At 46.1% G+C, this 25,070-nt stretch overlaps 1 protein-coding gene across 13 annotated transcripts in view; it reads left to right on the plus strand.

Annotated features, from left to right (window-relative positions):
- SIPA1L1 (signal induced proliferation associated 1 like 1) overlaps positions 1 to 3,126 on the plus strand; it is a 385,273-nt gene extending 382,147 nt beyond the window's left edge. For all 13 annotated transcript variants that reach the window (XM_064374995.1, XM_064374996.1, XM_064374998.1 and 10 more), the window contains 2 exons: positions 1,773 to 1,854; positions 2,366 to 3,126. In XM_064374995.1, the coding sequence (XP_064231065.1) occupies positions 1,773 to 1,854; positions 2,366 to 2,509 (226 nt within the window). In that variant the 3' untranslated portion in view covers positions 2,510 to 3,126. The remainder of the gene's footprint in view (positions 1 to 1,772; positions 1,855 to 2,365) is intronic.
- The last annotated feature ends 21,944 nt before the right edge of the window (positions 3,127 to 25,070 follow it).

Consider the following 25,070-nt stretch of genomic DNA (forward strand, 5'->3'; position numbering starts at 1 on the left):
TGGTGTGCTCCCTCGTCACTGGCACTGCTGGGGTGAGGAGAGCAGCAATCAGGTCAACTACTGAGAATTTTTAAAATACATATCCCAGCATTGGAGGAGAGCCCCAAATGTGCCTTGTTAGGAAGGAGCCTCCAAGAAAGACAAGTCGGAGGGAGCCAAGACTATTTTCCCGAAAAAGGATTATTAAAAAAGCAGATGAAGATGATGATGGGCTCTTTTCTTGGGTCAGCGTGGACTAAACAAATGCAAATGGAGGTGAATAGTGGAACGCTCCTAAGCATGGCTGCAGTCCTGATGAGGCTGCAGTGGCTTTGCGAAGGACACAGTGCTGCTCGGCCCCGGTCTCTTTGTATCTGTCCAGCACCGCCCCTTTTCTACCACGTCTGTGGCTTTCAGCCCACCCAAAATCAGACCAGCCTGCTGTACTATATTGTGCAGTTATAGATTGCAGCTGACCATGTCCCTTTTAAAACTCATTCATTGTCAGCTTTTCATTGGGCCCCTGTCTTAGAGTTTGGAGGTCATGGTCACTCCTTCAGCCCACAGCCTTGCCACATTCTGCGCCACAGTGGGTTTTGCCTTTCGGGGCCTGTTGTAGACTTAGAGTTAGCAGAAGACATCAACACAGTTCATATGAGGTCAGGAATTCTAACGTAAACCTTGATTTTTAAGGTAAAGAATACCTTTTACTCCATGATCCAGGAAATTCAGTCACTTAGCTCTTCCCCCTCGGCACTGGAAAGAGGCTGCTGCATGTTTTCCCAATGGAAGACTTTGGGTTCTCTATGGTGTACCCCTGAGGATGTATGGCTTGGCTAGGAATCAGGATACTTTTGGCAGCTTGAACTCAGGTAGAGGAGAATGTGGCGAGAAAAGTTTTCAGTCTCTCAGCCATAGGACCCTGAGGTGAGAGTGTACCCAGCCGTGCCATCTGTCTGGCTAGCTGGCTGGCCTGCCATCCCCTGCTCATGCTTCTTTCGGTACTCCACTAGCATGGCATTATTAGCATGCCGTAAACAAAATGTGAGAAAATGAGAAGAAAATTGTTTTCTGATCAGACTAGCACAGAATTTAAGACATTAAGGCTAGGCCAGCAAGATACTTAGACCAGTGGTTTAAGATGTAGGCATGATAACTTAGCTGCAGTTGCATGAGTAGCCAAGACCACACTTGGGGACCAGAGATGACTGCCCTATCACATCACCTCCCCAGCTTCCTTCCCACACGCAGAGGAGTAACTCCTTTTTTATTTTTTATTTATTTTTTATTTTTTTAAATTAAGACGGGGTTTCACCATGTTGGTCAGGCTGGTTTTGAACTCTCGACCTCAGGTGATCCACCCGCCTTGGCCTCCAAAGTGCTTGGATTACAGGCGTGAGCCATCACGATGCCTGGCCGAGTAACTCGTTTTTTAAAGCCCACCAGAGAGATCCCAGAGCCTCCCGGGGAATCGTTTTACTGTCTGACAATTGTGTCTGCCAGAAAGTACCTCTTGTGCTGCCAAAGAGACCATTTTCACTATTGTCCTTTATTCTTTTGTCGTGAAGATCCAGCATCTTTAACAAAGGAAGCTATTGATTGGCTGTAGTTCAAGCTTGTATTACCTTTTGTTAAGATTACCGTTTTCTTTTTTAAAGCAAAAATACACATTGGGTCGCCATTCTGAGTAATTTGACATTGAAAACCATTGTATAAATACAGCCTTCTCAAATTAAAAAAAACAGCCATGGAGGCCCCTGCCAACATGGTCTTTTGTTTGTTGTTCCCGACAGTAAAGACTCCTCTCCCACTCTGGCTTCTAAAGTGGACCAGCTGGAAGGTATGCTGAAGATGCTTCGGGAAGATTTGAAGAAGGTAAACATGTATTCTCAAAGCAAATTGCCCAGTCTGTGCAAACTGCCCCTGAACCGTGAGAGTCCTTTTTAAGTAGTGTAATGAAATAAGATGTGGGTCTTCCCTCTGCCTGCACGTGTTCAGGGCTGCAGGGATCTCAGTTGCCACTGGAACACACAGTGCGAGGAGGCATTCGGCGTTAGGTGTACAGAAAAGCTGTTCACTATTTTGTGAAAGGCTTTGAACCTCAGCCAGCCCCATCTGGGTCCTCTCCTGGACACCCTACTCCTTGTCAGTAGCCCAGACTCCCATGTAGTCAGTGTTACTGGGGCTTTTGAATCTCTCTAGAAGCCCCATTCCCTGAGCTTAGAGTGTCTTAGTACCTGGTACCAGGCCGTTTAGACAGGTGTTTGGAGGAACGAAGAATAGAAATGGGCAAAAGATCAAAACAGGTCCATAGCTACTTCTCAGAAGAGCTGGGCAAGGTGGGGCCCCACCTCCTCGTTCCTTTCCACTTCATACTCCCTCCCAGGAAAAAGAGGACAAAGCGCACCTTCAGGCGGAAGTGCAGCACCTGCGAGAGGACAACTTGAGGCTGCAGGAGGAGTCCCAGAATGCCTCGGACAAGCTGAAGAAGTTCACGGAATGGGTCTTCAACACCATAGACATGAGCTAGGGAAGGCTGAGGAGGACAGGAGAAGGGCCCGGACACTCCCTCCAGCCCATGTCCTGCAGCCCTGATCCCACCATAGAAAGCATCCTCAGAGCACCTTCCCCGGCGTCCTACTCCGCCAGGGGGCGTGCACAACACAGCGGTTGCAGATCAACAATCATCACCTGCCTTTTGTAGAAAAGAAAAACAAAAAAAAAGTAAATAAAAATTTTAAAAAGTAAAATAAAAGTTTAACTGCTAAAATGTGAATGTCTTTATTTTTTTGCACAATATCTTTATCTGTTATGTATTTAAGAAGAAACTGGGCCTTGGACCAGGGTGCTCCCTGGCCCATCTGCCTCTATTCCCATCCGCTTTCTTATCAATTTCAGGTAACCCAAGCTTTCCCTTGTTATCCTAACAAATGTCATTATTCCTAGAAAAAGAATGTTTTTTTAACTTGTTTGGGGAGTAGAGAGGGATATTTCCTTACCTTCTTCCCTAAAATGCCTGGAGAGGGAGTTGCTTTGAGAAAATGCCTACCTCCCTTGAATGACTCGTGCATGAGCTAGTGCTGTTTGTATCTGTCCTCCAGAGATCAGCAGGATCGGGGTTATTATCAGCAAGTCAGTAAACCAGAGCCCCTCTGACAGTGCCTGCAGGCCACACCCCTTTCCAGTCCCACATTGTGAGGTCACTTCCTGCTTCTCCCAGGGAGATGGTCCCACTTTTGCTGCAGGAGTAATTGGAATCAACGTCTCTACAGCTTCCTGGCTCCAAACATTAATTGATTTCAGAATTCCCCACAAATTAAAACCTTATTATCTGTATGCATTTTAAATGAATTTTGGTCAAAAGTATTATGTCGTTTTAAAGATTTTTAAAGATAAAAATGTGACGCAGTTGGTTTTCTAACTTGCTCAAAATGACCATATCACTAAATTAATCTTTCTCTCCAGAGCAAGACTTCACCAGTATTTGTAACTAGGAAAAGCTAACAGTGAATGTTTTAATTGTGAATTTTAATCCTTGCTTGTTAGGAGCAATGACTGTGATAGTAGAATGGGCTTCTGAAATCTGCATGTCACAGTGTGAAATTTCAGCACGGCATTTTCTGCATCCTTTTGTGGCCATCCAAAGGATTCTGCTGCAGAAATTATTGGTGTGCTATTTTTCCTGTCTTGTGATGCAGGCTGCTTCGGGCCCCTGGGTCACTGTTCCAAGGCCCTCGCCGCTGTAGAGCACAGAGACATGGGGCTGACCAGTGCTGACTGACCTGAGGAGACCCCTTTGTTTGTTGCCTTCATAACTGTCACTAAACTGACCCGTCTGCCCTTTCAGTGGCAACTCGGGTCTAAGGGAACGCTCAGCACTCTAGCGGCATCTGCTTGGAAGTTCCCTCCCCCAAGTAATCTCAATTCCTTCCTCTCTCCATCCCTGAAAGAAACAGGATGGATTTTCCTCTCTTCTCCCCGCTACATCCACTACCGGATTTTTATGCTACAGTTTCATTATTGATTGTGATTTCTCCATGGGATTTTTTTTTTCTGGTGACATTTCTATCATGGAAATAGGAAGATTTCGGAGTGCTTTGTAAAGATTTCAATTGTCTGTCTCTTTCTCTCTGACTTGTATGAAGGAGATTGTACATTGCCTGATATCTCTTTGTAAATGAGAAATATTGCTAACATCCAAGCATTCTGAAGTCTTGCTTATCCTTCTGAGTTTAGTTCTCATTTTGTTTTACATTTTGTTTGGGGACTTGGGGCAAGCTATTTATTAGAGTTTTGCAACAGAGTTCTTGTTTGAAGCCTCTAAAGACTACTTGTAAAATTCAAACAATAAAATTCATTTTAAATGCTCTTTTAAAACGCTTTGGTATTATTGCTTGAGGTTTGCTTATTTGAAAAACTACCCAATAATTCATTGACCCGCCTTGCATCCTAATTTTTCATCAAGCTTCATTAACACTAATGATGATTCTTGAAAATTTCCATCCTTTTCAGAATGTTAATAAACTTTTTTACTCTGTCCACATGTCTATAGAGAATTACTATTTTGCCTTCTCTGCTTATGATTTAATATTTGCAGAGCACTTCATAATTAGTTTCCTCTTCATTATCCACGTGTGGATTTTTCATAACATTGTTCTTCTCTGAGATCGGCGTGTTTTTGGATGGCATCTCCCAGCTCTCGATGTCAGATGTTGTGTGCTCAGGGAATACAAATGCCTGTTAATACTAGGCTGTGCAAAATATAATTAGAAAAGTTAATCTACTGAAAAAAAATCAATGCATTCCAAAGTCAAACTGAACCAATTTTTTTTTTTAATCCACCACGTCACTGTTCCTCTCCAGTGGTGCAGCTAATTGAGAGCTGACAGTAGAGTTTCTTCCTTTTATTTGGTTCAACAATTCTACAGATTCTAGAATTCTTGCACTAGGATAAGATGATGCCACAGAATATGCCGATGAACAAAAAAGCTAAAAGGTCTGTTTAGACCATAATTCCTACGTGGTTTGGAGGGTTTATTCGTCATTTCTGTAGGGCTTGGCACATGGCTTGGGAGCTCCTGGGAGAAGGTGCTGTTGGGCCTGCATTGATGGAAGATCTTCATCCATGAGCTGACTGGGAAGGCCCGTGGTTGTGCTTCAGATCTGGCGCTGGTGATAAGCTGGGTTAGGTTACTGACTCCTTGGGTGGGGATAAGAACAATAGTCCACGGGCAAAGGAAACAGGCCCAGCAAACTTGCCCTATTTGCCTCTAGTGAAATGTAAAATGATGGTCCGAAACCAGATTTCAGTCTCACAGTGCAATGTTTGAGCTACTATGAGGTGCTGTTACCAGACTAAACCAAGGAGATTAAAGTGCTAGATGGCATACCTGGGTCAGTAACGACCAATGAAGGCTGGCCAAGTGTGACGGCTCACACCTGTAATCCTAACATTTGGGAGGCCAAGTCAGGAGGATTGCCTGAGTTCAAGACCAGCCTGGGCAACATAGTGAGACCTCCTCTCTGCAAACAATGAAATTAGCTGGGCATCGTGGAACATACCTGTAGTCCCAGCTACCTGAGGTGGGAAGATAGATGGAGCCCAGGAGGTCAAGCCTGCAGTGAGCTGTGATTGCCCTACTGCACTCCAGCGTGGGTGAAGAGTGAGACCCTGTCTCAAAAAAAACAAAAGACTTGGGTGATATTAAATATGACCTGTGTGATTTTAAAAGAATAAAGATGCCACAGAAATGTTGGATACTTTTTCTATGTATGAATTTTGTCACACTCTTCCATAGGAATCATCATCTTTTGAGAAAAAGACATTTGGCTTCGATTGGGGCTCAAAGCCCATCCATAACTTACCATCTGCATTCTTAGGAAAATTACCTAATCTCCGAGCATGGTTTCCTCGTCTGGTAAAGTCGTTACAGCTTCATGTTGTAAGAACTAAGCAGAACCAGACGTGTAAAGGCAGTGACTGGCAAATCGTACACACTCAGTAAACATCAAGTGGCTTCTTTTGTCCTACATCTCTGATACATTCGTGCTTTTATGTTATTTTTCCAGGACAGAGCCCTGATGTATTATTAATAGCAGAGTTTTTTGAATCCTTAGCAGTGAGTCTACACCCTACTCCCCGACAAGCACCAGATCTTGTCTTTCCTTACATAGAATTGCTTAAGGGATGGAAGAGTTAGAATGAGCTCGTCCACTTTGCTTAATATTGGTCAGGTGCTTTTAACCCTTTGCTATAAACTTGAAAACAGTGACTCCAACTTGAGCTTGCATCCGAATCACCTGGAGCGTTTGTCTAGACAGGCCACGTGGCTGCACCCCCAGGATCTGTGATTGTGCAGCTGTTAAGCAGAAAATATTTAAATGTTCTGCAGGTTCCCAGGTTATGCTTTAGAAAAATAAGATTAACAGGAGAATAGCCATTGGTGCTAGTATTAAAAGAAATAGAGACTAAGGTATGAGGCACTTACCTTGTCCAGATAACTATTATATTGACAAGTTAACCATCCACAGAGCACCTTGCAGAAGGAAACAGGCTTAAATTATAACTCGAAAATTCAGTTAGAAAAAAGAACTTTATTTTTCCTTTTTACTAAAATGGTGATTCAGAGCCCCCTCTGCATGAAACTTGAGTGTTTTAAATTCCTGTGTTACCTAGATGGGACTGGAATTCCTTTTCCACCATTAATTATATGAGACTAGTTACCAGGTTAGCAAGGGGGTGACTTTGGTGCTCTCAGAGCAGATGACAACTTAGGATGGCAGAGCTGCTGGGGGAGCAGGTACAGAGCCCCTGAGCCAGGCCCTCAGTGGGTAGCCACAGGGGATGTGGGGTGGGTTTGCAGGGAGGACGAGATGGGGAGACTTGGTTCCAGGCTGAGAATGTTAAATTCAAGTCTTTGACTTCCACCATCAGCCCAGCCTACTCACCCAGTCTCCAAGATCCTATGAAACCGCAAAGTTACAAGACAAGCACATTTCCTGACATCCCTCATCCCTCTCCCACATGGTTAAGAAATCTTTACTTCCAGGCTCTTGCTGCACAATAGCCTGTTTTCTCTGCTACTGTCCAAAGAAAAGACAGGAGGAAGGAGTTGTGTCTCCCCTACATCCTTTACAAAAACTGTGGCTCAAACACTCGAAGACACTGGCTGTCTTTTTGGAGAAGACAATATCATCACCTTAGAGTTCATTCCTAGTGCCTGGCCCCTCTATTGCTCCTCTCGGAAGATCCTCCTCCTCCTGGGCCCGCCAGCACTGTGCTCCCTTGCACCTTGTCAGATTATGCCCTTCTGGTCCTCCACCCTTTCAAATCAGACATCTCCTATCTTGCCTCTGTGTCTGAGTCATCACACCTGAGACCCAAGAGAGTGTTTCCCCTTCCCTTCTCTCATTACACCTCTCATTATACCCTTTCAGTCCCACTTGCCTTCAGTCCTGTGAACAGGCATCTCTCGAAGTTCCTTCCATTACTTACCCTAAATGAGCACATCTCATTATGCCTCTTAATCAGCTCCTCTGCCAGGCACAGCCCTGCCTTTAAACATATGCAGCTCATTTTATCCTTCCATTTGTATCTCTCATGACCCATTTTCAACCTGAATGATCTAGACAAAATAGCCAAAGCTCTGGGTACCTTACTCCCTATCTTTAAGTAAATGTATTCCTTCAAAGATCTCATCATATGTTCTGTTAAAGCATCTATGATTCATTTTCCTTGCCCACAGTGCTGTGTCAAGTGGCTCAATCTCCCTACACATTTTTGAGATCTTGTTAGTGTACCCCTGAATCTCTAATAAGCTCACCCAGTCATGTCTCCTGTGCAAGACTGTAATTCAGCGTTTAAGAAAAGCATTACAAAATGGCTATCTGCCAGTAAAATCCAACTCCTTTGCAAAAGTATAAATGGCTTGGGAGGGGATGGTTTCTCCAGTTTGCCACTGATGCTCCCAACTCTGTATTGCCTTAACTGCTCTCAGCTCACTGCACACATCTAGGTAAATTGCATGGTAATAAGGCATTTGAGCACCAAACCCAAGGAAGCCATTTCCTTCCCCAAACCACACCCCCCTCATAAGCCCAGCCACCCTCACCTACCTTGTGTTCCTGGGAGTGAAATACATTTAAGAAGGGAGTTTTACATCAATTCAAAGAGCAAACAAGAAATTACTAATAAAGTTGCCTGGAGGTGGTCCTTTAGTCACTTGTCTTAGTGAAATGGTAGGATGGATTTGTAAGTGACCTAGTAATTTTTTTAAAGAGCTTAAGGGTATTTGAAACAGTTACTTTTCATAAGAAGCTTAAACATTGCTCTGTTAATCTTAAGACAATAAATATGCTTAGCAAACTCTTTTTGTTTTTAGTTAGTACAAAGATAAACTCAGTCCAGTGTAGGTACATTTCAAATTAATGAGGCTATGCCTATTAAAACATGTGCGATAAATGCTGCGTAGCTTAATATAAACAACAGCATCTGGAGTGGGAGCGAGGACTTCATTGACAGGCACTGCCAACAAGCAATTCTACTTAAGGAAAGACAAGACCTGGTGCTTGTCAGGGAGAAGGGGAGTAGGGGTATGCGCGCACTGCTCACTGAGGATTTGAAAAACTGTGGCGTGAAAGACAAACTGGCCTTGAGCTTTGTGGTCCAAGAGGCAAAATAGGGACCAGTGAATGCAAGTTATAGGGAACAAATTTTGTCTCCAAAATAGCTGATCAATGGTGATTGGGTGGTGTCCTGAGCTTGAAGTGAAAACCAGCTTAAGAACCACTTTACAAAGAACCTATCTCTTCATGTTTTTTTAATGGATACTTGCTGTCTTTAAATAAACTTAGACTCATGAATCACAGAATCAAGATGGAAAGGATCTTTAAAGTTTACACATTCTGCCTCCCAGTCCAGGTTCCAATCTCCCCTTCACTGTGATGGAGTATGGACTCACTGCTCACTGAGGATTTGAAAAACTGTGGTGTGAAAGACAAACTGGCCTTGAACTTTGTGGTCCAAGAGGCAAAATAGAGACCAGTGAATCCAAGTTATAGGGAACAAGTTATAGGGAATACCTTTATAAAGCAAGTTATAGGGAACACCAGTGATGGGGAACTCTCTACTTCCTGAGGCTGCACACTTGATCCTTCAACTTCTCTTTTACGTTCTTCCTTTTATTCAGGGAAAGTCCATTTCCCTTTAATTTTTTTTTTTTTTTTTTTTTTTTTTGGATGGAGTCTCGCTGTGTCGCCCAGGCTGGGGTGCAGTGGCACAATCTCAGCTCACTACAACCTCCTCCTCCTGGGTTCAAGCGATTCTCCTGCCTCAGCCTCTCGAGTAGCTGGGACTACAGGCACACACCACCATGCCCAGCTAATTTTTTGTATTTTGGGGTTTCACTGTGTTAGCCAGGATGGTCTCGATCTCCTGACCTCGTGATCCAGCTGCCTCGGCTTCCCAAAGTACTGGGATTACAGGCATGAACCACTGCGCCTGGCCTTGTTTTTGTTTTTGTTTTTGTTTGAGACAGGGTCTCTCTCTGTGGCCCAGGGTGGAGTGCAGTGGTGTGATCATGGTTCACTGTGACCTTGAACTCCTGGGCTCAAGCTGTCCTCACGCCTTGGCCTCCCAAAGTGCTAAGATTCCAGGTGTAAGCCACCATGCCCAACCTCCCTTTAATTTTTACAACTACTTCCAGTCCCGTCACTTCAAGTTATACAAACAAATATATTTCTCTTCCCAGATAATAACCATGAATTTATTAGAAAATGTCAGGTCTTCTCAATGTTATGTCTTCCCCAGGATAAAACTTAGCTATTTTCTCGACTCTTCCTCATTTTTCATGGCTTCCAGCCCCTCTTCCACCATAATATATCCTATCTAACACATATGAAGGAGACAGTCACTCTGTGTGCATTATCAATCCATTGAGTCCTCACAACAGCCCTGTGAGATGAGTGCTATTCATGTCCCCATTTTACAGAACAATCAACAGAGTCCTAGGTTAAATAATTTGTTTGCAGTAAAGTAGCTGGTGAATGGCAGAGCTGGGATTCAAACACAAGCCTCTGAGTCTAGAACCCAAGATTAAATCTGTATTTTCTCAATCTTTATTGGTCTCAACCTATCAGTCCCCTGCATGACATGGTTGCATGGAGCTTTGCCCAGGGGATCTAGACAGTAGCATCATTGGCACAGGGTTGTAAATGGGATAGAGGTTAGGGAACAAAAGAAAGACAATTAAAAGCGTACCTTAAGGCCAGAAGACTCAGAGGAAACAACCTCTTCTGGGAGGCTCTTAGAGGAGAGGGGGCTTTAAAATGCTTCAACATTCTTGTCTCTTGGCCAGGCGCCATAGCTCACACCTATAATCCCAGCACTTTGGGAGGCCAAGGTAGGCAGTTCGCCTGAGGTCAGGAGTTCGAGACCAGCCTGACCAACATGGTGAGACCCCATCTCTACTAAAAATATAAAAATTAGCCAGGCGTGGTGGCAGCCTCCTGTAATCACAGCTACTTGGGAGGCTGAAGCAGAAAACCTGAGAGCAGAGGTTGCCGTGAGCAAAGATAGTGCCACTGCACTCCAGCCTGGGGGACACGGAGGGAGACTCAGTCTCAAAAAAAAAAAAAAAAGAGTGCTTCAATATTCTCTCTCATTTAATATAGAGGTTTCTTCTATGAATTTTAATTCAAAGAGACATCTTCTTATCAAATTCCATGGAAATCTGAAGATAAAAGAGGCTTTGAGAAACTCAAAGCAGTGGTTCTCAGACTTAAGAATGCATTAGCATCACATAGAGAAATTGTTTAAGTTCCTACTTCTGGACATCAGGCTCAGAGATTTGATATTAATAGATCCAAGCTGGAACCATAGAGTCTTTATTTTAATAAGTGGCCCTAGTATCTATGACTTGGGTGGGCATTGAACTGCTCTTCAGGGAAACTTTACCCTAAGCTTTCCAAAGCCCTTGGCCAGCTCTTCTGAGCTAGGGAGCAGCATGTTAAAGCATGGTAGGTGAGGGTGTCATCAGGCTTTAGATTCATGGATGCTTTGCCACACCTCAATAGGTGAGGAATGTCTGGCCAGAATGGTGCTTTCATTAGAGAAGGACAGAGGGACCTTCAGAGCAGCCATTTACTCAGTGGCTGATAGTTCTCAGCCTCACCCCACACTATACCTGGGTTTGCCTTTTTTCAAACTAAGAAGCATTTGCTTAGTGGAAGCCAATTAAAATCTGTTTCAAAACCAACTTCTAAATATTGTATATAACACTCTTCCCTCCTTAAGAAAAACTACAGCAATGCTAATTTTACACTCTGGTCTAATCAGATCTCATTATTGATGTTGCTAAAATATCCTGTTGCTAGCTCTGTATCATTATCCTTGAGCAGGTAGGAGGCAGGGATTTCAAAGTTGGTCCCTGTTTTCAGCAATTTAAAGATAAAGAAGAGATTTCCAGTTTATACCTTGAAGCCCATCTGTCAAAAAACTGTGCCCAAGGTCCTTGCAGTCTGCTTGCTAAAGCAACAGATTGAGAGGAACAAAACAAGCCCAGCTCCCAAGTGTAAACCCCAGCAAAAGCCCAAATGCCTTTTGACTGCCTGCCAAGGCCCCACAGAGGGGCACCTGGGAGTCAGTGCTCCTGGTCATGACCTCTTTAGCCACTGTTCTGGTTACATATGCCCTCTTAAACTACTTTATAGTTAGTTGCTTAACACAACAAGCATGTTCTTCACCGTTTACAAGTTGGGGATTTGGGCAGGGCTCAGCTGGGTGATTCTTCTGCTCCATGTGGCATACACTGGGTCACTCAGCAGCATTCAGCTGGCAGCTGGGGAGGTTGGGACAGCCCAAGGTGGCTTCACTCACAATCTTGACACCTCAGTGGGGACAGTAGAAGGGAAGGCTGGCCTCAGCTGGGCCCCTTTTGCTCTCTGTATAGTCTCAAAGCTCGCATGTGCTCTCTCTGGTAGGGTGGTTGGACTTTCAACATGGTGCTTAGGGCTCCAAGAGCCCAAAGTAGGAGTTGCCAATCTTGCAACTCTTGGCTCATTACAACCTCCACCTCCCAGGCTCAAGCGATTCTCCTGCTTCAGTCTCCCGAATAGCTGGGATTACAGGCACATGCCACTACCACCTGGCTAATTTTTGTATTTTTATTAAAGACAGGTTTCACCATGTTGGCCAGGCTGGTCTTGACCTCCTGACCTCAAATGACCCACCCGCCTCAGCCTACCAAAGTGCTGGGATTATAGGCATGAGCCACCACACCCAGCCAGAAGTTGCCAGTCTTCTTAAAAGCTAGGTCCAGAAATATCAGAGTGTTGCTTCCTCATACTTTGTCAAGCCCAGAGTCATGGAAAGGGGAAACACTCCCTCCCTCAGGAAGGGGCTTGTCGGAGTTCATACCACCTCTCATCTGCCACAGTCAGCTTCTTGCCTCTGTCCCCACTACCATCGCCCCGTTCTCCTTTCAGACTCCTCAGTCCTCCATCAGGATCAGAATACCAGAATTTCCATCTAGAGCCATAAAAAACTGAGTCAAATACTAATTTCACCTGAGGGCAATGACCCCATTCCTTAGGTAACCTTGGGGACAGGGCAGGCCTTTGGAGCATCCGTGCTGGACAGTGAGGCCCTGCTGCTCCCCACTCCTCTCACTGTCCTGGTTTTCTCTCTGGCTTTGTCTAAGTACCGCGGTTTGCCATGAGAAGATACTGGCAAAGGAAGAGGACATCAACCTTCACCCTCACCCCTCTTTCCACTAAGACCAACAGTCTCAACCCAGAAACCCCATGGCAAAGGCTGATAATTGTTGCAGGTCCCAAGAGGGTCTGATGCTGTCAAGCTGAGGACCAAGAAAGAGCAGCTCTCTATGCCCACACTTCATTCCCAAGAATGCAAGGTTTGCTATATATTTGGGGCAACCCTTACCACCTCCAGAAGACCATGTAAGGCCTAGGAGAAGGACAAGAGGACAGAGGGCAGTCAGGAGGCAGCCGGTGTGAAGCAGTACAAGGAAGCCCCAGCCTGTGCAGCGTGAGTCTGGGGGTCAGCTACGTTCCCGAGTGTTGGAGAGAGATGTTCGGTGCTACAAAGAAGAATCAGCACTGAGACAAAGGATCCTTCAGCAAGGCAATCTTTACTTTCTGTAGAAAGGGTGCTCCTGTTAACTATCTTGTTCGTTGTATGAGAGTACAACGAACAAAGGAAAGGCAGACATATTTATCTCTTACGCATTTGGGGTCACCTTTACTGCTGTGTCTGATCTCTGCTGGTTGGCGCTAGACTTCACAATCTAAACTAAAACCTGATTGGCTAACAATTTAAAACTTTTCCAAACAGGTAAAAAGCAATGGAGAACAAAAGGAAAAGAGAAAGTCTAGATAAGGAACGGACAGGAAGTTGCTTGCGAAAGGACTTAGAAAAATAATGACATAAATATCTTGGTTAAAATATAAGGACATAGAATGTGCCACGTGCCTGTGAGCATGTCTAGCACAGGTATCTCGGTTAAAGCACAAGACGTAGAATGTACTTATTCTTTTATATCTAACAGCTACATTGGATAGGGCTTAACACAGAGTCACTAGTAAAAAGCAAGAAGGCTTTGAAGACAGTCTTTAAAAGAGACTATTATTTTTTAACATTTATTTTTATTATTCTTAAGAAAGGAAACTTGGAGGAGGAACTTTTCTACTTCTCACATGGAGCTTCCTCCTCTGCAGCACCAATGACAGCCATCGTACTTCTGTTGCCAGGGAAGTGATGCGCCAGAATTCACATTTGCAAGGCCATGACACCCTCTGCCTGGTCACCTAGAGGTACTGGGAGGCAGACTGGCTGGCCTGCCTTCTGCGCCTTGAGACTGGGTGTGAGCTCAGCCGTGGGAGACCTGTCAGCTTCAATCCCTCAACATCTCCCTCCAGTGCTCAGCTACATGCTCTGCCGGCTGAGCTCAAATCCTCAACTTTGTCAGAGACCTGGCTGTAGGGTGCAGCAGGAAGTGGAATCAAAAGCCCCCAGCTGGAGGGAAAAGACACAACCACAAACCACGAGCTGCCATGAACATCTCCCAGCCTCACTGTGACCGTCTAAGAAAGATGCTGGTCTGAGCGGGAGGAGACATGCCCCTCCCCTCTCATATGTGAATCTTCTCCACCTCCTAGCCCTGTGCAGCCAGCCGTCTCTGCTTCCACAGGTTCTGTGCTGTCAGAAGGCTGAGCCTCTCTTAATGTGTGCGACATGAACCACTGCCTCCAGGTTAAGGACAGCCTCCGCAGGTCCAGCTGTGGACTTCCCACCCCTCCCCTCTGATTGGCTGTTCTGCCGTGCAGTGGTGGGAAGGGGTCCACATGGGGTAATCAGATAGAGGGCAAGCATAGTCCTTTCCTCAAAGGCAGGGAGAGCATCATCGTCAACTCTCCTTGGAGGTAAAGGGAAATACTTGCAATCATTCTGGCTAGGCAGCAAGGTACACAAAAGCATTGAGTTTTTGGTATTGTGACCACCCGAATATGCATATCCTGCCCAAATTGCACTCAGCTGTGAGGCAGCTCCAAGTGTTGGAAGGTTCTTTTACACTAAACCAAAATCTGCCTCCATCGAATTTCCACCTGATGGTAACAAAAGGTACACTTTCTGAAGCACGTCCCATGCTCTGGCACTTTGCTGAGCACTTCGCGGCTGTCATCCTGTCCCTGAGTGGCTCTAGAAGCTCAGCTGTCCAATTATCCCTTGGTTGAGGAAGCTGCGACTCAGATTGCCAACCCACTCGGTTGGATTTGAACACAGGTCTGTCGGATTTGAAAGCCCTGGGCCAATGTGGCTCCCAGCCTACAGAGCCTGGTTCCATTCCCCTTTCCGGACCAGCCCTTTCCTGTCTGGCGGTGGCTGCCTTATCCTCTCCCTGTCCCAGCCTTTTCTCCTGGACCAAGCATCCTTGGGCTTCTCACTGCTGCTCCCTGCCTTGGCCTCAGTCTCCCACCCTCCTGGGCTCCTTTCAAAGTCAGCCAGAAATAAGCACAGCGTTCTGGCACTGGTACTGGCCCTCCAACTCTGCATCCAATGTCCTTAGGATGCAGGCAGCCTCTGACTACCCTCACTCCCCTCTTTTTTTTGGCATCCTAGCCCATGTGAGCTCAGAGGCGATCCCAACACCTAAGGTGTTTTCAACTGTGGTTTGGGGTATTTCTTCTCCTTTCACAATGGGATGGGAAGAAGACACGTATGTCAGTTAAATCTCATCTTACAGATTTGACTGATTCAGTCTGCTGAGTAGTTTAAACAATGCTGATGCTGTCATTTAGCACAAAGTATGCTATTGGACTTAAACGGGAGTCATACGCCCTGATAACAACACTGCCTGGCTGAGATCAGGCTCTGCGGCCACCACCATCCAGGATGCATCATTTAATTTATTTATTTTGAGACAGGATCTCACTCTGTCGCTCAGGCTGGAGTGCAGTGGTGGCAATCTTGGCTCACTGCAGCCTTGACCTCCTGGGCTGAAGTGATCCTCCCACCTCAGCCTCCTGAATAGCTGGGAGGTACACACCACTACACCAGCTGAATGTAGAGACAGGGGTTTTGCCATGTTGCCCAGACTGGTCTACGAACTCTTGAGCTTAAGCAATCCACCCACCTCGGCCTCCCAAAATGTTGGGATTATGAGCATGACCTGACCTCGATCCATCATTTTAAACAAGCCTCTTTGGCCAGGTGTGGTGGTTCATGTCTGTAATTCCGGCCCTTTGGGAGGCTGAGAGAGGGTTGCTTGAAGCCAGGAGTTCAAGACCAGACCACACTCTCTGTACAGGGTGGGGTGGGGGAGGGGGGAGGTGGGGGGAACAACTAGCAAGGCTTGGTGGCTCGCACCTATAGTTCCATAGTCACAGCTATGTGGGACTGAGTGGGGAGGATCCTTTAAGCCAGAAGGTCAAAGCTGCAGTTAGCCGGGATTGCACTACTGCCCTAGCCTGGGCAACACAGAGAGACCTCATCTCTTGAAAACAAAACAAAATAGGCTTCCTTGGGAAGTGTCATTCCGCGGTTATGAATTCAGGCCTAATCCAAGCCCCTACTCTCACTTCTCCTTCCATGTTCCCTCCTGGCCTCTCTGCCCCTCCCTGCTCCTTCAGCCCCAGGCATCCTGCAGTGTGTGAGCAAGATTAAGGCAGACTCTGGCTCCTCTGATAAACTTTGGCAGGTGGATCTCTCCGCCCCATGTCATTGAGTAATCAATGTTCTGTGGATGCCCCTGCATCCAGCCGAAAGTTGTGGAGCTGAGACCTCCGCGGTGCCGCAGAGAGGGTGGGTGTGGGGGCTGCCCTAGACCTGGAAAACTAACCAGATACCCCAGTGGAGAACGCAGGAGGGAGCGTGGCGCTCCTCAAAGTCCCACATGGCAGAGCTGTTAGCGCTTATCTCCAGAAATCCACAGCACCTGCCCCCACGAAATCTGTGCGTGGAGACCGCGAGCAGGAGGTGCAGAGTTGTGACTCCTCGGCAGTACAGAAGTAAGAAAACCTGGCTTGGCTGTGGGTTGCAGGGTGAAAGAGACATTGCATCCGAGGTGTTGGTTCATTGCAATAATTGGGTCCAGCCCCTCACTGGAAATAATATTACTGTAGCACAAAGTACTCTATGAATGCCTTTTAAAATTAGATATTATCAGATAGTTGGTTAAGGAGTTGATTAGCTTCATTATCAAAATGTCTGCCTATGGACGATGCACCTGGGGGCGCTCAGCACCGAGACCCCCATACGTTTTCCTGCGTGCCCACAGAGTAGCCGTTCAGAGGGCCGGGCGGAAGAGGCAACCTGCAGGTTCCCGCGGAGAGGAAGAACCGTTATGGCAAAAGAATCCGGACGGAAGGTCAAGGACCTCTGATATTACACTGTGAGTCTCTGAGAAGCCATACCAGGCTTTAATGGACGAACGCGGTACTTCCTCCTGAGGATTTAATGGGCACGGGAGAGCGAGGCAGGTTACACATTTGTAAGAAAACCCCAGCGGGCCCAGCTTCTGATCCCCTGGGAGGCATTCATACACGAGAACTGTATTTTCTGTGTGCCCCAACTTGCGCGGGAGGCGCCAACGAGCCCCGGGAACAGACGAGGGCCTCAGCGCCAACCGCGGGCTGCGGGCTCCCTCTGCTGTCCGAGTCCTCACCTGCGTTCAAGGGAAAGCGCGCGCGTCCGGGCTGATTCTGTGCGGGGAGAAATCCTGAAGGCAAGGAGACGACTCAGAATCCGGGGCCGTCCTGGGATTTGATAGCCCCTGCTTCGATCTGAGCAGGACCTGCAGTCTTGTCAGTGTCTGAGCTCACAGGTAAGGTTAGGAGGAACCATTCATTGGCCAAGTGGTGTCCCCCACCCCTGGGGAGGAGGAGCACAATTTCTTTCAAGGACTTTTCTGGGTACCCGGGGTGGGGAGTGAAGAAGGAGTCTCTGGAGGCAAAAGGGACATTGAGAGGCCTGAGCAAATGACACTGGCTTTGCTTGAATCTGGAAGGCCAGGCGGAGGAAAAAGAACTTCTGTTGCCGGGCGCGGTGGCTCATGCCTGTAACCCCAGCACTTTGGGAGGCCGAGGAGGCAGGAGAATCACTCGAAGTCAGGAGTTCAAGACCATCCTGGCCAACATGGCGAAACTCTACTACAATACAAAAATTAGCCGGGCGTGATGGCAGGTGCCTGTAATCCCAGCTATTTGGGAGGCTGAGGCAGGTGAATCGCTTGAACCCAGGAGGTGGTGATTGTAGTCAGCCCAGATTGCACCACTACACTCCAGTCTGGGCGGTCCGCATTGTTTTCTGCCCAGAATCCCCATTGCCCTCTCCTCCGGCTGATGGCAAAACTTCCGCCACCCAGCTGACCTCCATCCACCAACACCTGAGAGGCCCTCGGGTGACCTGAAGCGAGGCCGTCCTGGCCGCTCCTGCAGGGACAGTCCCCGATGCAGGAAGGCAGGTTGCAGAAGCGTCAGTGCCGTCCGGTGGGGAAGGAAGGCTCCGACGTCTGCCCTTTTCCATACACCGGGCTCCGCTCGCTTCCAGGAGGAGAGAAGCGTGTCACCACTCAACCAAATTTACTTCCGTGGTGGATTCCGATTTTATTGAACATAATGAGGTGAGAAATGTCATATTTCTTTTCTTTCTTCCTGCTTCAAATCAAATCTAATCTGGCGAGGCCGAAATACAATTCTGTTCATGACAGAGGCTCTCTCCTTCCCTCCCAGGGTCCTACCAAGGTCTCGGGCTGCACGCAGAGGAGGCCTCTGGTCTTCTGGTTGCCACTGGCTGGTTTACCGACCCCTCATCCTGACCCGCCTGGTCCTCAATGCCCTCCTGCTGAGCCAGGGCGTGGAGGTCACTGCGCAGGCTGGGCCCCGCCTCCCCTGCTGAGTTCAAGCAGATATTCACCGAGGCCCTGCCACATCGCTGGGACTGCTCAGAACCTGGGAACACTGGTTCCCTTTCTGAGTGTGGGAAGCTCTCACATTCCATTCTAGTCTTCCTGCCTCCTGGGCCCAGCCCTAGGCAGGCTTATTCCAGAGAAACGGGCCCTCACAGTGCCACCCTTAAACCTGGGTAAGAGGGGCACTGTCCCTCTTATGGGGCCCGCATACCCCCTGGGGGCACAATGTGTGAAAGAACGCCTAGGCCCGGTGCAGTGGCTCACGCCTGTAATCCCAGAACTTTGGGAGGCTGAGGCAGGCAGATCACTTGAAGTCAGGAGTTCGAGACCAGCCTGGCCAACATGGTGAAACCCCGTCTCTACTAAAAATACAAAAATTAGCCGGGCATGGTGGTGGGCACCTGTAATCCCAGTTATTGGAGAGGCTGAGGCAGGAGAATCACTTGAACTTGGGAGGTGGAGGTTACAGTGAGCTGAGACCACAACATTGCACTCCAACCTGGGTGACAGAGCAAGACTCTGTCTCAAAAAAAAAAAAAAAAAAAAGAGAGAAAGAAAAAAAGGATGCCTAGTGCCTCTGTCACTCAGATGTGGCCCCTAGAGCTGGCAGAGGGTCACCTGTAACCCTAAACAACAGATGCTATCTTCAGGAACACTTTCAGATCACAGAGAAATTTTCTTTTTTTTCTTTTTTAAGCGAAAGGGTCTTACTCTGTCACCCAGGCTGGAGTGCTGTGGCACAGTCACAGCTCACTGCAGCCTTGACTTCCCAGGCTCAATCAATCCTGCCTCAGCCTCACGAGTAGCTGGGACTGCAGGCATGTGCCACCACACCGGGTTAATTTTTATATTTTTAGTAGAAATGGGGTTTTGTCATGTTGGCCTGAAGTTGCCTTTCTTACCTTTCGCTCTGTGTCTTCCAAACAAAAGGTGGCTGGACAGACCGGCTTGAAAATTTACAGGTTGTGCTGCTCAGAAACGTGGAAAGGATTTCATAATTAGAAGTGCCTGGGGCGGAGGAAAGGCAGATTAATTCACTTGTCAAATACTTTCTTCCAGCGTCAAAACACAACAAAATACCGCTTCTCAATAGTGCTGAGTTCTTTCTCTTGCTTCTTTCTGTGTTCTAATTCATGGTTTTGGTTCTTTGATATTCACAACAGGAAGGTATGGTGGCTGAGGGGCGCTTTGTAATATTAAACAATACGAATTCCTCTTAAATATGTAAATGCTAGAGGTAACAGGTTTGAAGCACAATGTTGATTCTTTATATTGGGAATGCTATAGAAAATGACCATTAGAATTTAAATAGTGCTGTTTTTATAAAAATGTTTAAGGTTTAATCTAAATTTGCCAGGTGCTGTGGCTCACACCTGTAATCCCAGCACTTCGGGAGGCTGAGGTGGGTGGATCACCTGAGGTCAGGAGTTTGAGAAGAGCCTGACCAATATGGAGAGACCCCGTCTCTACTAAATTAGCCAGGCGTAGTGGCAAATGCCTGTAGTCCCAGCTACTTGGGAGGCTGAGGCAGGAGAATCACTTGAACCTGGGATGTGGAGGTTGCAGTGAGTGGAGATTGTGCCACTGCACTCCAGCCGGGGCAACAAGAGCAAAACTCCCTCTCAAAAAAAAAAAAAAAAAAAAAGATTTAATCTAAATTCAAAATATTAAATAAAAATTTCAGCTTTTAAAAAAGCTTGATTTACTTTATTTAAATTTTGTCTTTTGATTTATTTTTATTTAAACAATTTTTAAACATTTTTTAAAATTTTTAAATCATAGAGACGGGGGTCTCACTATGTTGTCTAGGCTGGTCTTGAACTCCTGGGCTCAAGCAATCCACCTGGGACTCACAAAGTGCTGGGATTACAGGTATAAGCCACCTTGCCAAGCCTGTCATAGAAAATATGGCAGTGGAGCTCTGAAAAGAAAAAAAGATTGAAGAAAAGAGAAAGAGGAATGGACTGCATACATTTTTTTTTTTCTTCTTTTTTTTTTTGAGATGGAGTCTCACTCTGTTGCCAGGCTGGAGTACAGTGGCACAATCTCGGCTCACTGCAACCTCTGCCTCCTGAGTAAGCGATTCTCCTGCCTCAGCCTCCTAAGTAGCTGAGACTACAGATGCGTGCCATCACGCCTACCTAATTTTTGTATTTTTAGTAGAGATGGAACTTCAACATGTTGGCCAGGATAGTCTTGATCTCCTGACCGGGTGATCCTCCTGCCTTGGCCTCCCAAACCACTGGGATTACAGGCATGAGGCCCTGCGTCCAACCATGACTGCACACATTTTTAACAAGTGGAAACAGTAAAAGTGAGCAGGCTTGCATCTTAAAAAAGCACTCATGCCATTACTAAACTGAGAAAGGAAGACCTGATAAATAGCCACTGGTCAAAGGTTTCAACAAAGACAAGGAAAAGCGTGCGAAGGCCGGAAATAATATTATGTGTTCAGTGCTTAGCTAAGTAAGCGATGTTTTTGATAGTAACCACAATACCATATTTACAGAAAATAGTGAATAATCTTAAAATTTACTAGAAATGATTTTGAAATTTGATGCCAAAATGGCTGAAACAGGTCATCTGGATTAGAATTGGAGAAATAGTCCCTTTCCAGGATGGAGAATTCAAAACGAGATTGTTAGTTATGAGTAATAAAGTGAGAAAAGAAATCATGCATATAATGTATCCAAATCAGCTAGATCATTGTAGGGACAAAGACATAAAGAGTAACTAACATGCATTATGTATACATCATTGAACTACCAGAAGAAAACAAGACGTTGAAAATAATGAATGTATTTAATTGGTTTTACAAATGTTGTAAAAAATATTTTTGTTGTACGTGAAGAACTAAAAACATCTCAACTTTGGGCATTGATGTAAAGCAGAGGTGTTTATATAAAGGGCTAAATAGTAAGCATTTTGGTCTCTACAAGCTGGACTGAGCCTTCAGTCTTTCTGGCTATTTCAGGCATAAAGAAGAGGTCCCAGGATAATATCAGGGTCAGCCTGTTCCAAACAGAAAACTTCAGGAAATGCCGAAAAGATCACAGGCTCCTCAGCCCGGGATGCTGGCAGGGCTCCTGTTTACAGCGGTGCCATGCTAAGGGACTTCTGTCAACTTAGAGACCGAATCTCAATTTCTCAACATCCTGTTTACCGCCTGCCACTAAAAGAACAAATTAGACATGCCTGTGGCACATGACATTTTATAATCTCTTATTGGTGGTGTTGCCGATTTTCTTTGTGAATATTTTAATGTTTTTATTATTTAATTGGATTTTCAGATCTTTTAAAAGATCCAGACTATCTGACCAACCAAGTCAACGCTTTACATTGCAAATTCAGTATAGAATAATTTTTGGTGCTTTAATTTTTTTTTTAGGTTTCTTTCTGTGGTCCGACCCACCACCTTCATATTTCCGGAAGAAGGAACATGAAACGAAAAGAAAAAAGCCCTTACAACATCATAGGAGTTTCTCTGCCAGCACATCGTGCTTGCATCCTAAAGAAGCCAGACAGCAGAGTTAACAGGTACAAGTTTAAAAGTTGGCATCATATTTTATTCTGTGTTCAAAACCATTTTTGTGATTTTCCTAATAACGCATGCAAAGTCTCCTTTGAAGTTACAGAATGGGCGGGGGAAGGGGGTGTTTTCTATTTTTCTTTTTCTAAATGTACCGATAGGCTGGCCTGGGCTGGGATTGGATAGAGAAGTTCAGAGAGAAAAGGCAGAAACCACCCGTCTCTTGAAGTTTGCCTGCTGGTCTCCTAGCAACTGGTTTCTTGTTTGAGGCATATTTGAGCCATAGAGAGAAGACTCAGAATGTGGTAAAGGGGCAGAGAATTGCATTCCCACTGGATAATGAAGTTGTTTTTAATTACTGTAGTATAAACACTGCATTTAAGCAGCAGTGAAAGAAAGCAGGAAGTTTGCAGAACCAGCTTTTCTGAGTTACTGTGTCTGCTGCTGTGACAAGAGAAGCAGGCGTGTGCTAGGGGCCGCCATTGACTTCTGGCTTGCAGGAGCCTGAGTTGGTCATTCAGCCTTATTCGTGCCCACAGGGGCCAGGCAGGCTGCAGGCACAAGGGAGGCAGACAGGTGAGATACTGGAGAGCAGAGCTAGGCCTTGAGGGAGATCCCTGTATGAACTTGTAGGAGGCGTTTGATCCTGGGGTTGCAGAAGCCCACAATGTGTTTCCATGGCTCTGAGAACAAGACCACAGGCATTTAGCACCTGCGTCCCTCACCTGCCTTCCCCGGGCCCCGCTGGAGAGGGCATGTCCCACCCAGAGTGGCATCTGCAACTGAATGCTGCCATGTGAAACAGTGAGCCTGGTTATTGGAGCACTTGATTTCTAAAAAAACAACAGAAATCTAGATTTTTTTCTGGGGGAGAGGTTAACTGACATTGCCTATTAAAAAAATATATCAGGCTGGGTGCAGTGGCTCATGCATGTAATTCTAACACTTTGGGAGGCCAAGGCAGGTGGAGTGCCTGAATTCAGGAGTTCAAGACCAGCCTGGGCAACATGAGGACACCTTGTCTCTACCAAAAATACAAAAAATTAGCTGGATGTGGTAGTGCACACCTGTAATCCTGGCTACTCGGGAGGCTGAGGTGGGAGGACTGCTTGAGCGTGGGAAGCAGAGGTTGCAGTGAACCAAGATCATGCTACTGCACTCCAGCCTTGGCAACAAAGTGAGACCTTATCTCAAAAAAAAAAAAAAAAAAAAAATATATATATATATATATATGTATATGTATGTATGTGTGTGTCTGTGTGTGTGTGTCTGTGTGTGTCTGTGTATATTTCACTCAAAGCTTTTCATTCACTTGAGACACAAGGGCCAAAATTTGAACCACGAGTCTTTGCTTAAATTTTTTTTTTTTTTTTGAGACAGGGTCTCGCTGTATCACCCAGGCTAGAAAACAGTGGTGCAATCATGGCTTGCTTCAGCTTCAACCTTCCAGGCTCAAGCCTCCTGTGTAGCTGGGACCGTATCTATGCACCATTATGCCTGGCTAGTTAAAAAAAAAAAAAAAAAAAAAAAACAGCTTTTTTTGTAGAGATGGTGTCTCCTCGTGTTGCCCAGGCTGGTCTCCAACTCCTGGGCTCAAGTGATCCTTGGCCTCCCAAAATGTTGGGATTGCAGGTGTGAGCCACCATCCTGGCCAACTCTTTCTTTAAATCTTTTTCTAAATAGTCTGGCTAAAGCCAAAAAACTTTTCATATGCCAGTTCTAAAGCCATGAATCCCAACCCCTTCAGGCAGGCGGGTGCACTTGGCATGTTCAAGGTGACAGAGGCTTTCCAGTCTCACAGTGCAGACAGTGAGCCCTGCCCCACTGGACCCAGGGGGAATCAGTTCTTGAATGCCTGTCCCTCACTGGGGCACAGATTCTTAATAGAGAACTGGGTGAGGGGAGTGGCAAAAACTGGATGATCAGGGCATGCCATCAATCTTTATACAAGTGAAGAATCCAATGCGGGAAAGTAAAGTGAGGGACTAGAGAGTATACATTTTGGGGGTGGGCAGTGGTTTAGCCATGGGCAGAGCCAAACCTCCTGTGAATCCAGATGCTTTTGGATAGGTCATGGAAGGCCAACTCTTCCATTGAGAAAAAGTTTAAAAAGCGGATACATTACGGAAGTCTTTTTTTTTTTTTTTTTGAGACAGAGCTGGAGTGCAGTGGCATGATCTTGGCTCACTGCAACCTTCACCTCCCAGGTTCAAGTGATTCTCCTGCCTCAGCCTCCCCAGTAGCTGGGACTACAGGTGTGCACCACCATACGCAGCTAATTTTTCTATTTATAGTAGAGACGGGGTTTCACTGTGTTGGCCAGGATGATCTCGATCTCTTGAGCTCATGATCCACCCGCCTTGGCCTCCCAAACTGCTGGGATTACCAGTGTGAGCCAGTGTGCCCGGCCAAAGGTCATCTTTTTAATAGCACCAGAGAGTTACAGAAGCTATACTATAAGGAACAATGGACTAAATTTTCAGAAAGGAAAGAACTGTCCAAAGATGAATGGACAATTGCCTACCCATTATTTCCCTCTAGGGCATTTTCTGATTCTGGGCTGGGCTAAGGATCAGAGCTTGACTCCAGCACAGGTCACCTGCTTGGGTGGGTATGGGGTGGACAGTTAAAGTCAGCAAAAGTCTGAGTGGTCCTGTAGAGTTGGGCTGCTCAAAGCAGGGATTTTTGGAGCCTCATATACATGGCTAGGTTCCCCCATGCACCATTTTCTGAATTCTGAGGCTGTCTGGGGAATTAAAGAGTTAGGCAGCATGTTTTTTTTTTGAGACAAAGTCTTGCTCTGTCTCCTAGGTGTGATCTTGGCTCACTGCAACCTCTGCCTTCTGGATTCAAGCGATTCTCCTGACTCAGCCTCCTAAATAGCAGGGATTACAGGTGCATGCCACCGTGCCTGTCTAATTTTTTCTTTTTTTTTTTTGAGACTGAGTCTTACTCTTAGTTGCCCAGGCTGGAGTGCAATGGCACGATCTCGGTTCACCATAACCTCCACCTCCCAGATTCAAGCGATTCTCCTGCCTCAGCCTCCTGAGTACCTGGGATTACAGGCATGTGCCATAACACCTGGCTAATTTTTTTTTGTATTTTTAGTAGAAACAGGGTTTCTCCATGTTGGCCAG

The sequence above is a fragment of the Aotus nancymaae genome, unplaced genomic scaffold, assembly GCF_030222135.1.
Source record: "Aotus nancymaae isolate 86718 unplaced genomic scaffold, 86718_ANA_hifiasm-v0.15.2.pri h1tg000011l, whole genome shotgun sequence".
NCBI lineage: Eukaryota > Metazoa > Chordata > Mammalia > Primates > Aotidae > Aotus > Aotus nancymaae.